General features: G+C 37.5%; 2 protein-coding genes across 2 annotated transcripts in view; both read left to right on the forward strand.

The window, feature by feature from the left end:
• The window catches only part of LOC134751045 (facilitated trehalose transporter Tret1-2 homolog), a 67,046-nt gene extending 66,429 nt beyond the window's left edge, over positions 1 to 617 (forward strand). The window contains exon 10 of the mRNA XM_063686380.1: positions 310 to 617. Within this exon, the coding sequence (XP_063542450.1) occupies positions 310 to 573 (264 nt within the window). The 3' untranslated portion in view covers positions 574 to 617. The remainder of the gene's footprint in view (positions 1 to 309) is intronic.
• Positions 618 to 6,995: 6,378 nt separating this feature from the next.
• On the forward strand, positions 6,996 to 17,825 carry LOC134751011 (solute carrier family 2, facilitated glucose transporter member 6-like). The gene is made up of 9 exons (XM_063686326.1): positions 6,996 to 7,151; positions 8,316 to 8,545; positions 12,662 to 12,754; positions 13,289 to 13,519; positions 14,366 to 14,495; positions 15,697 to 15,783; positions 16,234 to 16,451; positions 16,805 to 16,987; positions 17,519 to 17,825. The coding sequence occupies exons 1-9, from the start codon at positions 7,106 to 7,108 to the stop codon at positions 17,783 to 17,785; spliced, it is 1,485 nt and encodes a 494-aa protein (XP_063542396.1). The 5' UTR covers positions 6,996 to 7,105; the 3' UTR covers positions 17,786 to 17,825.
• Positions 17,826 to 18,060: the final 235 nt, after the last annotated feature.

Raw genomic sequence — 18,060 nt, forward strand, 5'->3', positions numbered from 1 at the left:
GATGAAGCTGAAAATTTGCGTACATATATTATGTAAGTCGTGTGACAATGCAATATTGTGGTACCATCGAGCTGATCTGATGATGGAGACAGGAGGTGGCCATAGGAACTCTGTGATAAAACAACGCAACCTAATTGTGTTTGGGGTTTTTAGAATTGTCTTGATGAGTATTAGTTGCCTGTGGAAAAAAAGTACAGTCAGCGATAAAAGCTTGTACCAAAAATGATTTTTTTTCCAAAAACTTATTTTAAGTTAAGCAATTTTTTTAAACATAAATATCAATAGTATTATTTTATTTAACTTAACCAGGTACGCAGCGCCGCATCAAGCTTGCTCATATCCTGGATGTGGCTCAGCAGTTTCTTCACTCTTCGCTACTTCGGTTCTCTCGCTCTTACCCTCGGTCTCCACGGCACCTACTACATCGGTGCTTCTATCACACTCCTGGTATCTGGGTTCATCTACTTCATGTTGCCTGAAACAAAAGGGATGAATCAAAAGCAAATTGATGATCTGTTGAATGGCCCGCTCCTGGTCCATAATAAAAGGAAACGCAAGACGAATGATACTTGATCTTCGGATTTGACCGAGAGTAGAGTTTCGGTGTTTTAAAAATCTCAAGCAGGATATAAAATTGAATATAAAATCTAAACGTTAAATGGATTTCTTTAGATACCTACATGTGTCCTAAGAGGTATTTCAGTCAGACATCACACCAAACAAGCTACTGTATTTCGCATATCAGAATTGAACAATTAAGTATTTCCTAAGAAAATCGTTTCTGTCTATCTTCTTCTCAGTCGTACACTCTTGTCAGAGTGTTGGGTTGGGCTTGAGTTCGTGGCTGACGCACAAGGCTGGTCTTCATTTCCGGTTTTGTTGTTGGACTTCAAACTTTATCTTGCGATGTTTCTCCATTTCTGACAGTTGATAGCGTTGCGAGTGCACTCAACGGATGACTTCGTCACTATTTTTAAAAGGTCGGTCCATCGCGTAGGAGATCGTCCTCTGGATTCTGTCTATCACTGTGCTATAAATCAGTTCTATTAAGATTTAGGACTAACAATAATCCGCACAATTCAAGTGATTTAGGTATCAAATTAAAAAGCAAAGGTAGAAATTGTTTATAGATTAGTACAATATGTATAAAAAATTATAAAGAATAGTGTTATATCGAATTGTTTATTAATGGAATTTATCGAATCATAATATTGAATTGATAACGATGTGATGTCAAATTTACATATAAGATGTGTATAAAAAGGTTTGAAAATTGTGACCCTTATTACCAATAAATTTTGTCTATGTGTATGTTTAGTGAAGTATCTACTCTAAGAATCCTTTAGATGAACTTGAAAAAATGTCCGAAAAAATAAGATTTTGGAAGGCAATGGAAAATATTATAAAACGAAAAAATTTGATCGGAGATCGAACTAGATATTTTAGATGATAGGAGAAAGAGACATAAATATGAATAAGTTTCTTCAAAGGGATTCCTTGTTCAAAATTCTTAACTAATCCTAGCAACATCACACATTGTATTGATAGAAATATTAGAAAATTAATTTTCCCTGTATTTTATTGTATTTGGGGTTTTTGAAGTTCTGAAGATTTATGAGTATATTGTTCGTAATTAAATCGATCGTTTAAATTCATACAAATGTCTATCCTTGGTCTTAGTCTGCTCAAGTGAGAACGGAAATTGACACGATAGTTTCAACTGATAACGAACTGGATAATCCTCAGTATGTTGGCATCTATTAAAAGGTCATTGTATTAAACATTGTATATAATTGAAACTATTATTATGTTGAGTACCTACCTACGAGTATTAAGTATTCAAATGAAATTGTCTGTGTGATTGATTTGCTGAGACTAGTTAAGATAAACTTTCAAGTTCAAGAATAAACTGAAATAGATGTCATATACCTACTGAAGTAAAAGTGACCAAAAAGTAGTGTTAAAAAGTGACCAAGCCCTCCAGTGGCCGAGGCCAGTAAGTACATTTTCTTTAGTATAATATGACACCTGTATTTCAGTTTATAATAGACATTAATGACATTATGTATAGTAGTTAAAGTGTGACTCCTTAAAATATGTAATAAAATAATTTGATTTGATCCCTAGTTTTTGAATAAAGAAGTTTACTATTTAGGATAAATTAGTAGGTAAGTACCATAGGAGTAGATGATCAAGAGCCAAATTTTAATAATATCATATTAGATGTGATCGTTCTATATTTTTTAATGGAAAGTTTCGCTTTCGGTGTTATTGTTAAGTAGATAGACATTTAAATGTACAGGTATAAGATAATAAATGTGTTGAAAATTACAGATGCACCGCTTAAGATTAGTCAAATAAAATGACAATAATAATTTAGTGAATTTTCTCAGTATGAGAAGCCACCTCACTGTCATTTCATATTACCGTACTTTCTAAAATATAGAAGAACGTTTTCTTTCTTTCACTATAATTAACTTACCTTAGTAGTCTATAATATACCTACTTACACCAGTTTTGACTTTGGAAATAAAAAAACCGGCCAAGTGCGAGTCGGACTCGCGCACGAAGGGTTCCGTACCATTACGCAAAAATCGGCAAAAAAATTATGTTTGTTGTATGGGAACCCCACTTAAATATTTATTTTATTCTGTTTTTAGTATTTGTTGTTATCTTTCTTGTTAAGTCTTTCTTTTTATACCAACCATTCTAGAACATCTATGACCATTTTTGTTGAGTCTAGACCATTTGTATGTCCGCAGTTGTTTTTTGTTTTTTTGACCTTTTGAGAAAATTTGTAATAATATTTAAAGTTGAAAATAGGTTCAGAATATTTCAAGCTTATGTGGATTTTAGTACATCATAATATCATTCAAACATTTCATTATACGTCACTTACTTTGTACTATTCTATTGTTCTATATAAAGTCTTACTAGTTTATGTTCCAAGACATATCTTATTATAGTATCTATTCTTAGGATTAAAATTAAGTATCTGTGTCTATATTATCACGTCTTTTTAGTGCATCTGTAATTTAATTAAGTAGTTAGAATATATTTTAATATTGCTCAGTGTTATAGTATTTGAAATGGGTGTGATGTGAATGGTATAACATTTTTTTAACTGGTTATCCGTGTATCGATACGTACAAAAAAATATAAAAGCAGGAATATTTTAATAAAAATTCAGCGTGTTTTGTGATGTAATTAATTTGACTGTACCGAAAAAAGTTAGGTTATTAATAGGTTAAAAAATATTATATCAAATGTACCCATATTACAGAGTCAAGGTAGCATTGGAAAAATTATTGTATAAATTCATCTGATGTGGAAAAAATAATGCGCTCAGATTTCATAATGGAATCATGGCAGACGTGTTACCGCGGCGAAGTGGTTGTGAGAGATTTTTTTTTTCATAGTAACATCGTCGGTCAAGTTAGTGATACCATCTGGCAATACCTAGCTTGAATACCGTAAACTGGGGTTATAGACCGCGGGCCAGGAACAGATTTCCATGACCAATCGCCTCCCGGGCGAAAACTCGTATAGTGGTTAACGGCTATGTATAATGAACCCTCGTGAACGTCAGCTGCCGCTCCGTTGGTGGGTTGAGGAATGGAGAATGGCAGCAAATCAATTCTATAAAAAAAAATTGTCATTGCCTCCCGCTTGATACTTTGTCAGATGATAGTTTAGATGCTATTGTGAATAAACAAAATCGTCAGCCGATTGTATCGCTGTGAAAAGACCGTCAGCTAGTTGCATGAACATGTAAAAAAAAATATTTTCAGTCATCAGCGTCATCTCCTCCCGTTTGATACTTTGTTAGATGATAGTTTAGATGCTATTGTTAATAAAACAAATCGTCAGCCGGTTGTATCGCGGTGGAAAGACCGTGTTACGCGTTTCGGTGGCTGCCATTCCTCAACCCACCAACGGAGCGGCAGCTGACGTTCACGGGGGTTCATCATACATAGCCGTTAACCGCTATACGAGTTTTCGCCAGGGAGGCGATGACTGACGAAATTTGCGCCTGGCTCGCGGTCCATTACATTATAGGAAAGTGATTTTGTATGGACATTGTCACTCGTCTTGTTTTGTTGTATAGGTATAAAAGAAGGCCCTATTCGTGGTTATAGGTATACATAGAGCACGGTGAACATAGAAAATGTGTGTATTTTTTGCATGTTTGTATATATGGATGGTTGTAACAAACATATTACAGTGTTCAAATAAATAATGTAACTCTTTTATTAGCCTTTTCCCTCACGTATTCTAGAATAAGCTCAATGAGGCTTGTATTGTGGGTGCTAGACAACGAAATATATAAAATATAGGTATATATAAATACTTATACAAGTATATAGAAAACATCCATAACTCAGGAACAAATATAAACACACGAGACTGCTTAACATCAGGCGGGCCGTATGCTTGTTTGCCACCGACGTAGTATAAAAAAAAAGTATGCCTATAAGATTTGAGGAGTTCCCTCGATCCCATCATCAGAACTGAATTTGGACAAAAATGGGACCAGTCTGTGATGACGGAATGACGGAGTTCTGAAATAAAAAAAAAACATTAAAAAATACCGGCCAAGTGCGAGTCGGACTCGCGCACTAAGGGTTCCGTACCATTACACAAAAAACGGCATAAAATCACGTTTGTTGAATGGAATTAATGGAACAAATATAATATTGTCTTCGGTTACCGCGATAGTTACTCATGAAATAAAACTATGAAAACGGATTATATCGCATATATTGAATTTAACACAATTTTTTTTATTTTATTTGGAACAAATATGTTTATGAATTTTTATTTTATTTTTATATTTGAGTTGATTGAATGAAAGGTAAATTGCGGTTTACGATTTATGACGTATTAAAAAAAACTACTTACTAGATCTCGTTCAAACCAATTTTCAGTGGAAGTTTGCATGGTAATGTACATATATTTTTTTAGTTCTCTTATTTTAGAAGTTACGGGGGGGGGGGGGGGGCGGACACATTTTACCACTTTGGAAGTGTCTCTCGCGCAAACTATTCAGTTTAGAAAGAAATGATATTAGAAACCTCAATATAATTTTTGAAGACCTATCCACAGATGAAACACGCATGGGTTTGATGAAAAATTTTTTTTTGAGTTTCAGGTCTAAGTATGGGGAACCCCCAAAATTTATTGTTTTATTTTCCTTTTTTGGGTGAAAATCTTAATGCGGTTCACAGAATACATCTATTTACCAGTGTCAACAGTATAGTTCTTATAGTTTCGGAAAAAAGTGGCTGTGACATACGGACGGACAAACAGACAGATATGACGAATCCATGAGGGTTCCGTTTCTTGCCATTTGGCTACGGAACCCTAAAAAGATTAAAAAAAAGCATTCAACCAAACCCAAAGGAGGAGTCCTTTTTGAAAGTTTGGAGTCGGTTAAAAATTAATTGGGTCCCTCACCCAAAAAAAGTATTATTCTCCGTATTTGGCGGAAGTTCCCCCGTTTTCCGAGTCACTTGTTACCCAACCGTCACGTTATAGCCTACCTATTTTAATGCATTTCCTTATTTGTTCATTATCTCAAGTGTTCGCCTAACGTTTATCAAAATAACTCAGTGGAAATAACCGACATTGAAACCAATATGGATTATACAGGATTTATTGCCCATATCGGGTCAATAAAACGTGTAAAGTTATCGAATTATATCTTAAGCCAGCCTTATAAAGTTAGGTCTCCAATATCTAATTATTTCGTCTCACTTAACCGACGAAGTTTTGTACCTTAATTTTATGTGTTAGAATTTTGAATTTTTATATCATTTCTACTCAGTCACGAGCTTTTTCCATGTTTACCGAGAAAAAAATTTCCCCAATTTTATGGTCTATTTAGATACGTCTTCAGTAAGTATACAAGCTTTCAAATTATGGAAGAGCGGGGTCTTTACTGCCACAAGTATATTTTATACTTAAAAGAAGGTACCTACCTTATTACTACTGAAATGTAAATTGTAAACCAAATAACTTACTCTTCTTTTTCATTTTCATTTCCGCACAGTCAACATCCTGGAGTTCGATTCTAATTTAACAATTTGTTATGGTCTTTTGGTTTTGACACGACCTCGACGATCGTCTCGGTGATTAGCGCGCATCTCACGCACGACTTTGACTTCAATTCGCATACACCAATCAGCGTAAGCGATATTCAAGGCTTCATCAAAATAAGATCAAAACGGTAACAAAATGTTAAATCGGAATTGGGCTCGTGCGATCAATTTACTGCAAGACAGAGTAATAATAGTTTGTAAACTAATAAGTCAACCGTGACGCGACAGTGCACGTGTTCTGCTAAATAAACATTTAAACAATACTTAAATAGGTCTCGTTCTACTCGTAGTAGCTATTTGACTTCCTGCCTATATAATTTGGTATGATGATTGATGATTAAGATCTCATAGAAAAAGGCGCAAGCTATGATGGCGCCGTCTATGCAAACCTTTGACACTTGCCAAACCCATTTAGAAAGTGCCGAATGAAACAAATGATACACATAAGAAATATATATATTATATGACGCTGACGGCTGAGTTTCATGTACAGTCAGATAAACTGCCTTGTATATTTTGTTGCTATTATTAATTTGCCAATTTCGTGATTATTTTTTTACACGGCACATAAAGTTATGTATAATTTATCTATATAAAAAGTCGACACAGTACATCCTTAGCAAATTACTTGTGACACCCTACGGAATACATATATAAGAAAATAGAAATACAAAACCACCGACAGATGTTTGACAAAACACAAAATAAAGAAAAGCTTTATGAAACCCTTTGCGGTAGAATAAAACGGATTTTTGAAAGATAGCAATAGTGCGAATAGTGCAAAAGTGATGCGTGACTGGAGATTAATATCGAAGGCTATAGTGATTAGTGATAACGGTATGAGGAATATTGGCAGTTCATGACCACAGGAGCCATTTGGCGCGGTTGCCCATACGGCGACGCACGGCTGTCTCAGCTCCGTAACTTTTATGTGCCCTTGGTACTCGTTACGGTAGTTTATTTTAGTTTTTAGTGTAAAAGTGTTTTAAATATAATTATTCAAAATGAGGATCCAGAGTTTTTTGCGTCAGTGTTTGGGGACAACCATAAGTAAGTGGTTTTTTAAAGAAAACCCCACTATGTACCTACTTACTTATAATTATTTTTTAGAGTAAATTTTTAATAGATTTAGTGGTATTGACCTAGCGAAAGCGAAGGTCGCCATTTCAACCTGCGTAACAAATGCTTTATATGCGTTTAAATTTTAACAGATGATGTATTTATGTTGCCGCTATAACAACAAATACTAAAAACAGAATATAATAAATATTTGTGGGGCTCCCATACAACAAACGTGATTTTTTTGCCGTTTTTTGCGTAATGGTACGGAACCCGTCATGCGCGTGTCCGACTCGCACTGCGCCGGGTTTTTTTTATTGAATGAATGAATGTTTCTTTATTCAGGCAATAGACCCATTACATACAATACAATAAAACATAAAAAGAAATACGGTAAAGTAAAATAGAATAAAAATAAAATAAAATAAAACTCACTAAAAACTAAACTACTTACAGTTCGGTTGCTGATGCGCGGACAACCAATGCAGGAAAAACGCATTTTGGTAAATGTTTTCATTTACTGTCACAATAAGCCTATTATTAGAAATGCGTACCCTGTTCCAGAACGACGCTATTCGGTTTCTAATAATGGCAAAGAAGTCAGGTACCCTGGCTTCAACAAACATCGCTGACGCACTGCAGAACCGTGGTTGTTTGGTCAGAATTCGCAAGGCGTCATTGTACTGTACTCTAAGGATTTTTTTTTTTTTCATTTTTTTTTCAAAGGCACATTTATACATAATTAATTTCAAAATTACTCGCCAAACTGCGTATGCAGTTTGTTGGCGAGAAAGCGCTCTTTTTTACAATTTTATGCACCTACTTAAGTTGCTATCTTACTATGCTTACCCTAAGTTTGACATTAAAGTTAGTCTTAGAAAAAATATACCTACCTATATATAATAAAGTAATAAAGCATCCTTTTACAAATAAATAAATAAATGCTGTAAGTTTTGCGTGTATATTTCGTTATTGTTCAAACGGTAACCAAAAAGGAATTCATGGCATAGAGTACCCTCTAGCAGCTTGTATCCAAGGATCATCCGCCATCCGATATCGGATCGGTCAATATGAAAGCGCTCTGAGACAATACGATGACGTCGTTTTTGTGCACCTGGCTCTAAAACAATATTGATACGAGGATTATTGTTCCAGTGTCCTTCCCAAAGTTCCTACTCGGCTCCGGGACAGTATGGCCGTCCTACGCCCTGCTCATCCTCCAGAGCGCATCCACGCCCCTCTCAGGCCCCATTAGTCTCTTCGAAGAAGCCCTCATGGGCAGTCTACCCTACATCTCCAGCATTTTCATGTCGCCCTTCGGTGGAGTCATTGTAGATAAATTTGGGAGGAAGTGGAGTGGCATTTTTACTAATGCTGTAGTTGCGGTAAGTTTTTGGGCCTATTATTATTTTTATTTATACCTAGAGTTTATGTACAGTCGCTATCTGTATGTATCTATATCTGAATATATCAGAGCGGGTAACGTGCTCAAAAATATCTGAACTCGCGCTCTAAACCCTAAAAACGGAGGCATCTTCAGATATTTGTGAGCGCCTTGGCCGCTCCGCTCTGATGGCGGCTGTATAAGCGTAAAGACTGTAAAGTGTGTAAGCTTGTGTGTGTTATACAAAAAAAAAAATGAGAGTGAGTGTTTTTAGGGTTCCGTACCCAAAGGGTAAAAACGGGACCCTATTACTAAGACTCCGCTGTCCGTCTGTCTGTCACCAGGCTGTATCTCATGAACCGTGATAGCTAGACAGTTGAAATTTACGCGCCGCTACAACAACAAATACTACTCGCACTTGTCCGGTTTTTTTTTATGTAAATTAACTAGTGACCCGCCCCGGCTTCGCACGGGTTAACAAATTATACACCTAAACCTTCCTCAAGAATCACTCTATTGATAGGTGAAAACCGCATGAAAATCTGTTCAGTAGTTTTTGAGTTTATCGCGAACATACAAACAGACAGATGCGGCGGGTCGCTAGTTGTTTTATAAGGTGCAGTGACACTCCTTCCTTTATATTAAGTATACCAATTTTGAACAACGAAAACTAGAATCTGACGTAGATATAATTACGTAACGCAAATGTTCATACCAAGCAAAGATAGATATAACTCCGTAATAGATGGATACAGTCTAAGGAACAAACGTGCCTCGAAAATCAAGAAAATTTGATACTCGTTCAGCGGGCGCTACTATCTTTGGCCTACTGTCGTATAGATGGCGTCGACGGTTTCTTTGTTATTTAACAATTTTAATGCATATCAGTGAAAGAACATGGGTCAAAATCATAAAAATAATTAATGCAAATAAAAAAATCATGTATCCATATTTAAATACATTTTCTCGTATTTTTATAAATCTTCATTTTTAGTTTTAAAGTGGTAGAAGACAGATGGCAGTGAATTTACTGGGGTTACAAAATTTACTATGACAGTACCGCTCTAGTATAAGTTACTCTATGTACCAAGTAATGCCAAGCTTCATTGAATTGTACTTACTTACTTACTCCTCTGGCGCATCGACCCAAAGTGTGTCTTGGCCTCCAACACGACAGTTCGCCACTGATCCCGGTCCTGTGCAGTTTCTCGCCAGTCTTGGACCTGGAGCTCGCGCAGATCAGCGTCCACCACATCCGCCCATCGGTACCTAGGTCGCCCGACCGGGCGGCGTGCTGTCGGTTTTCCCTCAAACGCTCTTTTCACCACCCGATCGTCTCCCATTCGCTCCAGATGGCCGAGCCACCGAAGCCTTTGCGCCTTTGCCACACCAATGATGTTTGGTTCAGCAACTAATTGTTCAATTTCGACGTTTTTGCGGATTCTCCAACTACCATCGGGTCTCTGCGTTGGACCGAGGATTCATTGTATTCTATTGTATGTATTTTCAGCATGTCGTTTTAAAATGAGAGCGGAGCGGTTGGTTCGTGTGACCCTTACAGCCACATTCGAACGTGACATCAGAATGATATTTGAATCATATTATTTAGTCATTGTGCGTCTAACCCGCGCCAATTCATCTACGGACAAATACGAGCGAAATGCACTTTAACTAAATAACATGATTTAAATATCATTCCGATGTCAGTGTACGTTCGAATTGGCCTGTTAATCTAATCCGTTTATATTAGCGACGTCTTATTGACTGCACAGTCGACGTCAAAAAAATGTCTACATTTTTAACCGACTTCAGAAAAACGAGATTCTCAATTCGTCGGAATCTTTCTTTATATATGTCCCCGATTACTCGAAGACGCCTGAACCGATTTGGAATTGTTATTTGTTTTACCAAGGGGGCAAAAATGTTGTTTAACCGCTCGTGCTAATATTAATACCCGAGCAAGCGAAAGATTCGAAAAATTTAATCTTGAGGGTTGTGAGGGTTTTAAGGGACGAGGGTTAAACAAATTTTGCCACCGATTTTGATTTTGCTAACTGTAAAATATCGAACAAAATCAAAGCAAATCGATTCAAATTGAATGTTATTAAAAATCATTCAAAATCATTATTAAAAACTCAATTCTACCAGCCAACACAAGGAAACAATTTAAAATTTGCATTTGAAAACACCCAGGAACTAAAAAGTTAAAAATAATTGGTATTTATATACGATTGCCTGATGTGTTTGAAGTCGGTGCCAAGCCAAATAGGTCTCTCGCTACACACTACGCGTGACGGACCTCTCGAGCGTGGAAGGGATACACGTGTTGAGCGATACGGGCTGACACATGCGGGCAGACATCGGGTGTAGCGGGGGACCTATTTGGCTTGGCACCAACTTCAAATACATCAGGAAATCGTATGTAAATACAATTACTTATTTTATACTTTTTAGTTTCTGGGTGTTTTTTGAACGTGATTTTTAGGGTTCCGTACCCAAAGGGTAAAAACGGGGCCCTATTACTAAGACTCCGCTGTCCGTCTGTCCGTCTGTCTGTCTGTCTGTCACCAGGCTATATCTCATGAACCGTGATAGCTAGACAGTTGAAATTTTCACAGATGATGTATTTCTGTTGCCGCTATAACAACAAATACTAAAAACAGAATAATATAAATATTTAAATGGGGCTTCCATACAACAAACGTGATTTTTTTGCTGCTTTTTTCCGTAATGGTACGGAACCCTTCGTGCGCGAGTCCGACTCGCACTTGGCCGGTTTTTTTATCCGTCATCGAGGTCAACTGTACAATCTAGTTTACTCGTTTGTGCAAAAAGTTACTATAATACAATACCTAATCTTACCTCCTGTCGAGATAATAACATTATTGCCTCTGTTCTGATAAAAAATGCAATATAATTCCATTTATCTTGTTAGTACTTAATATGACTACCAATAAAAAATAGCGTACTCGTAATAATTATCGTGGACAATGGAATTTGGATGGTGAAGTGGACCGTGGGTGGGCCAATTACACTCATATCATATAAATTCCATCATATGCTTAGGTCTCAATATTAGCATAGGTACACAACAAATGTGCTCCCTTTTTAAACAAAAAGAAAAGGGCAGAAACACTTTTTTTGGCTACCCTTGAACCGTTTCTGTTCAGTTTGAATTTAAATCAATGTATATTAATATATTAATTTTTTTTAAGATTTATACGGTAACGAATCGAGTTTGTAATAGTGTAAATTTATTAGTGCATTTTAAATAACTTTATTTTATTATTATACAATAAATTACCTCAAAGGATACAGTGGCCACAAATGCTAATTCTGCCCTATTTTTTTCTGCACAAGCGTGATGAAAAGCATTGTCTGTAAAGCCCCATTTACACAGCGCGAGGAGTTGTATGCAAAATCCGATACTTTACTAATTACAGAGGGCAATGAATTCAGTCGACCAAATGTGCCATTTTCAACCAAAAGGGTACTTATTGTCGCTTGTCAGTAAGGCGCTATTTTCATATAGCTTCAATTAGAAATCAACCTTATCAACAAGCAACAATGTGGTACCTTTTAGTTGAAAACGTCACAAATAATCGCCTTTAGCTTCGGGCATCACACTCGTTCGTAAAATGTTGTTTATGTTTAAGTATACCTAACCACCCTTAATACATAATATACTTATTACCGTAAAATGGGGTGAGTAGGGTTCGCGGGGAGAGTTGGGTTGTGAATGGGGAGAGAAGGGATGAAAGGGGGGTGAGATGGGTTTTTAAGGCTACTGCTACAAGATAATGTGTATGTATTCCAATTTAAAATGGAGCTATAGTAATACTCATAATAAAAAAAAACGATCCAACAATCTTCCAAAATCACCTTTGTATGAAAACCCCAATTACGAGGGACTACGGGGTGAGGTGGAATTGTGGTGGAATTTCCTGTTCGTCAAATGAAATGGAACTACCCAAAATAAAATAAAAACTACAATACAAACGTCCGGAACACTTATTATATACACCATTCAGTTTGCATATGTAAAAATAAAATGTTATCGAGGTTTGAATGTCAGTTTTGCGCCTACTCACCCCATTTTACGGTACTGTGTTTTCAGGTATCGTGGGTGTTTGTTATTTACGGGACAACATCGCCTATGTTATTAATTGGAAGGTGCTTATTTGGCGTGAGCGGTGGTTTACTTATGCAGGTACTTTTACAAGCTATTATTTAACTTATCCTGTTAGTTATTTTGTTAGCGTTGGTAAAATCATGGAAGCTAAATTTGACCCACTTCCCGATTTCCAATTGAGATTAAATTTTGCATAAATCTGATCTGATGATGAAGACAGGAGGTGGCCATGGGAACTTTTTGATAAAACAACGCAAATTAGTTGTGTTTGGGGTTGTTAGAATTGTCTCGATGAGTATTAGTTGCCTATGAAAAGAAAAGTACGGTCAGCCATAAAAGCTTGAATTTTTTGCCAAAAACATAGTTTAATAAGAAGTTGGCGCTATCTTTAAAGCTTAAAAACTTATAAAGTGTGCGATAATACTCGAACACAACTTTAAGAACTACGGCAGAACAGCATACCGCAACTACATTAATTGATTCGGGGATAAATGGGAACATAGGATTTCAGTAACAATCCTACCCAACCAGGATACCATAAAATATTAAAACTTTATTATAAGGAGGCAAATACCTATGCCAAATTAAGTTGATTTTTGATTTGATTCGCAGGTAGCCTGGGCATTCGCAGCTGAAGTGTCCGAAGATGCCTGCCGAGGTTTCATGTCTTCATTGCCATCAGTCATGTACGCTTTTGGTGCCCTGGTATCCATAATCCTTGGCTGGGTGACTTCGTACCACAACATTGCGTATATAAACTTCGGCCTGGCGATTGCGAATGCGTTTACAATGTGGTTGCTTCCTGAGACCCCGGTGTATCTCTGCTTGATTGGAAAACATGAGGTAAGTGATACAGGTACCGCTAATTAGGAAGCTTTAGCAGAATGTGGTCAATACGGACTGTAAAAAAACACTTTTTTATACTTACTGCTGACTTAAGACATACCTGAGCGGTATGAAGATCTTGGCACAGGCAGCATCAAAAGTTACTTAACATGAATTCGGTTAAAAATAAGATAATACAATGTCTCTATATGTAAAATAATTAAATTTCTGGCCTGACCTATGTATATCTTAATTTGGAAAATAATTCCAGAGTAGCAGATATTTTTGGTTCCTTGTTTCATTCATGCTGACTGTAACAAAGTTGAAATATGTCTAAAGATCTTATAACTTATGTTTAACATGAGTTGCAGCTTTTTCCAGGTGGTTCGTTCCTCTATAAACATCAAGTTTAAAAAAAATAAGGTACCTCCTATTTATATTTCTCATAGGGGCCACGGATCATTATGGTGAAGGTGTAGTCAGGGTTGGTTTCTGAATAGAATGTTCCACAATATAAACAGATCGAGTTTAGGCTAATTTTTTTTACAAGTATTTATTTAACTTGCAATATTTGTACGGGTCAAATCTAGCAAGTAAAATTTGATCTACTTTGGATGAAGTTGAAACTCTGTAAACATACGTAAATTGGTTGACAATGCAATATTGTTATGACTTGGAGCGGATCTGATGATGGGCACACGAAGTGGCCATATTAACTCTGTGATAAAACAACGCAAACTAATTGTGCTTAGGTTTGTTAGAATTGTCTCGACGAGTATTACTTGCCTGTTGAAAGAAAAGTACAGTCAGCGATTAAAGCTTACATCAAAAACAAAATTGTGAAAATATCTTATTTTCTTGCAGGAAGCGTTAAAATCGTTATCGTTCTACCGTGCGTCTACCACCAAAGACAAGGCAGTAATCGATGAGATGGCAGAAATAAAAGCCAACCAAGACAACAAGCAGAAATCTGCGACATTAGTACCGACTGAAGGTATAACAAACTGACATAGATTTAAAAGGCTGTAAGAGGCGTCCGCGGCCTACCTCACGCGGGACACCCATTGTAGGTAAAATCCGTCGCACGCGTCCGCGTCAGTTAGCGTTGCTCATACTACTTTTCGTTAACCCGCTCACCCGCTCCGTGCCACCGCGCCAGCTAGCGGACGCCCTTAGTCCTGCAAATATGTCCAATGTCCATAACATCTACAAAAGCCCCTGTTTATATCCGCTTATTGCCACGAAAAGGTAACAACTGCAAAACCCTACACTGAGTATGCATGCTCTTGGCCGGTTTTATTGTTGGGATATTTACGAAAAAAAATACACGTTCTAGTAACAGAATTGTAATACGTAGGATTTTTTTATCATTAACAAAAAACCGCAACTTAATTAGTGAATCTCGTGTCGGTACATTTGTGCGGTACGCTATCAAGCTGTCACCCATAAACTTCCGTACGTTACCTTTTGTAAATACTATAGCTAGGTAACAATGACGGGATTTACCAGTGCAATCGGTCAAAGCAGGGCAGCTTGTGACGAGCTGTTGGGGAGCAGCGACCCCACGTACCCGAGTGCAGCTGAGGAGTTCTGTCAAAGGTTCTGTCTGTGTGAAAGGTGGGTGGGTGGTACAGGTTTCTACCTCTGGCTTGCCTTAGCCGGCCGCCGAGGGTGGAGTTGCGAGAGCTGCGCTCTATATGGTAGAAGAGGAAACGTAAGTGGCGGGCACGTGGCGGGTTAGTTATATGTTTAAAGTCCAGTGACACCTCTCTACCCTCAGCCCTAACACCGGTGTTGCCCTTGAGCAATCTTAGATGTCTGTTCTTGTGGGAACCCTTTTTGTGGAGGTGAGTCACCGTCTGCTGGAAATAAAGTTGTATACTATTTTATTAGGTAGGTGTTCGGTGGTTTCATATCCCATAGCCCAGTATTCAGTCAATCGCCGCGTTCACTCAATAGCCTAGTCCATTTTAGATTTCATCAGCTCTCAATAGTCCTTACACCCTGACGGGTGCTGCCTCTGCCTGCATCCCATGACATGGGCAAGGGCAACATCCGCTCGATGTACCCTTTACATCTCATTAAAGTGTCAAAAGGGCTTCTTCGTATTGGCTTCGGCTCCGCCTCCCAAATTTCCAGAACACCGTTGGTCCTTGATGGGGAAAGACTATATTCAAATTCCTTTTTTTTTTCAGAACCCGTGACCCAGGATCCCGAAAAGCAAAATCTAGCAAACGAAGATTTCGTCCTCCCTGCAAAACTATCAGCTTTGCAGTATTTCCGTAAGATATTTTTTTGCGTATGTTATCCATCTTACATACTTTTATCTTTTGTTTTGAAGACTCCATTTTGTGTCTCTTATTCCATGGCAGTTAAATATTTATATTATAGCACATATTAACTTTATACGTAGGTACCTTAAGCATTTATTTTAACTTTGATGGGTGCACGTGCCCTTTTGTTTCATGTCCTCAAACATATAAACAAATCTATTAAGTAGCAATTTGTTTGAACAAAACTCTCTACAGAAGTTAGAGGATTTCTAGTGACTTTTCTGTAATTTGGAGGACAATCTTTCTGAATTGAGATTGGGCAGCTAAAAAAATACGTGTCTGTTATTTTAGACTACTCTCTAACATAAGTATATCAAAATAAATCAAATTGGAGCCAGATAGTTGGGTACCTTTCATTGTTAGGCTTGAAGACCAGTTACAATAAGACAATTTTACCAGGCATTTCTCCTGGAGCGCGCTGGTCCTTCATCGTCGTCACTATACTCCTCACTCTCTCCATCTTCACGGGAGTCATCGCCATCCAAGTGTACGGTGGAACTCTGTTCCTCAAGGCCACCCCCTCTCTATCGCCCGACTTGTGCGCCGTTCTTCTGGCTTCCATTTTGATGGTGGGAGCTATCTCTGGAGCGGCTTGCACGGATTTGTTCGGCAGAAGGGTAAGATACATTTTAAAATTGATTGAAACCGCTTGAATTTGTTGTTGCATATGAAAATCGCTCCAAGTAATGGGAATAAAGGTACAATAGCAACTGCCAGTATTGACACTCTCACTGCGTTCACGCTACGTTCAGCTAGGTTCCTGAAGAACATAAAAAATACTGAAAACAATGGTATATTTAGTGTACTTACGACAAAATGTCCCTTACGACATTTAAATTTCCACTGTCGATATCTCTAAAATCCATGCAAAATTATAACTTTGTCATATTAAATTCTCCAGAAAAGTCTCAACACAAATACCATTTTCAATGATATCTTCAGATAAAAATATTCGTTCCTAATTTTTCAGATCTTACTGATATCAGCCTCTACTATAAACGGGGTCTGTATGGTGCTGCTGGGTGTTATGGTGCGCTGGCCGTTTGGCCCCGAGTGGCTGGTGCCGGCCGTCATACTGGTTTTCTGCTTCATCTTCAACCTTGGCGGTGGCATGATACCATATGTGCTTTTGGCTGAAGCATTCGTGCCTGAGGTGAGTTTTGGTGTTATTCGTTAACGTCTGTCAAATCTAACGAGCTGTTGATTATCCTTTGTCCCTATCCATAACTTCGACATTAGTGTTTGTTAAAAAAAGACAAAATCTAATAACAGAAGTTTTCGTTATGTTTTATTAATGGATTTCTTACCTCATCAGGCGCTACATGAAACATAACGCTCATAGTTATAGGAAAAGAGAGAAAGGCATAGATCATAATATATGAAAAAGATGAATAAATGAACTTTGCAGATAAATCACCATGACGATCGAATAGTAAATTTTGGTATTTTCTATAAAAACGGACATTATTGTCGATAGCGCTTACGCCATTATTAACGATGCTCCGATATAAATACAATGCCGCGCGACGCTATGCGGCGTAAGCGCCATCGACGATAAGGTCCCTTTTTATAGAAAATGCCCCAATTATTCTAATAGTATTTTCAATTGTAAGTTATGAAACTGCTTTTTACGTTCCTATCTATTTACAACAATATATTTCAATTTAAAACTACCTTCTTACAGGTAAAAGGCTTCTCGCAATCCATCATGATGCTATGGTTGTACCTGGTCAACTTCATCATTCTACTCGTCTTCGTACCAGCAGTCGAATACATAGGCCTTCAAGTTGTTTTCTTCGTATTCGCGGGCTGTGCCTTTGCCTGCACATTATGTACTTATTACATGATACCAGAGACTAAGGGCATGAACCCTTATGACATCGAGGAGCTGTTTACGACGAGGATAAAGGAGGGAAGGCGGTGGGCGAGACCTACTTCTGAGAATAAGTGATACGTGTACAAAATAAGATTGACAAGAATAATTTCAGGATCAGGATTATTTTAGTTAATATACAAGGAGGCAAAAAAATAAGTGTACTCCCGTTGCCAGGGACGTTTTCAGATTATACTGAGCAACCTTTACTATGGGACCAAACCCGAAATCGCGAAAAAAATTTGGCTATTTCATACATTTTGGCTGGTCCATTTTCTATGGGAGGGTAAATTTTTTTCGCGATTTCGTGGTTGGTCCCTTAGTAAAGGTTGCTCAGTATAATCCCAAAACCT

The sequence above is a fragment of the Cydia strobilella genome, chromosome 21, assembly GCF_947568885.1.
Source record: "Cydia strobilella chromosome 21, ilCydStro3.1, whole genome shotgun sequence".
NCBI lineage: Eukaryota > Metazoa > Arthropoda > Insecta > Lepidoptera > Tortricidae > Cydia > Cydia strobilella.

Excerpts from the sequence above, each read along its gene's own strand:
- LOC134751011 (XM_063686326.1), top strand. The coding sequence starts at position 7,106 with ATGAGGATCCAGAGTTTTTTGCGTCAGTGTTTGGGGACAACCATAA. Across the intron at positions 12,755-13,288 it reads GCGGTGGTTTACTTATGCAG|GTAGCCTGGGCATTCGCAGC; the intron begins GTACTTTTACAA and ends TTTGATTCGCAG. Across the intron at positions 14,496-15,696 it reads GACATTAGTACCGACTGAAG|AACCCGTGACCCAGGATCCC; the intron begins GTATAACAAACT and ends TTTTTTTTTCAG.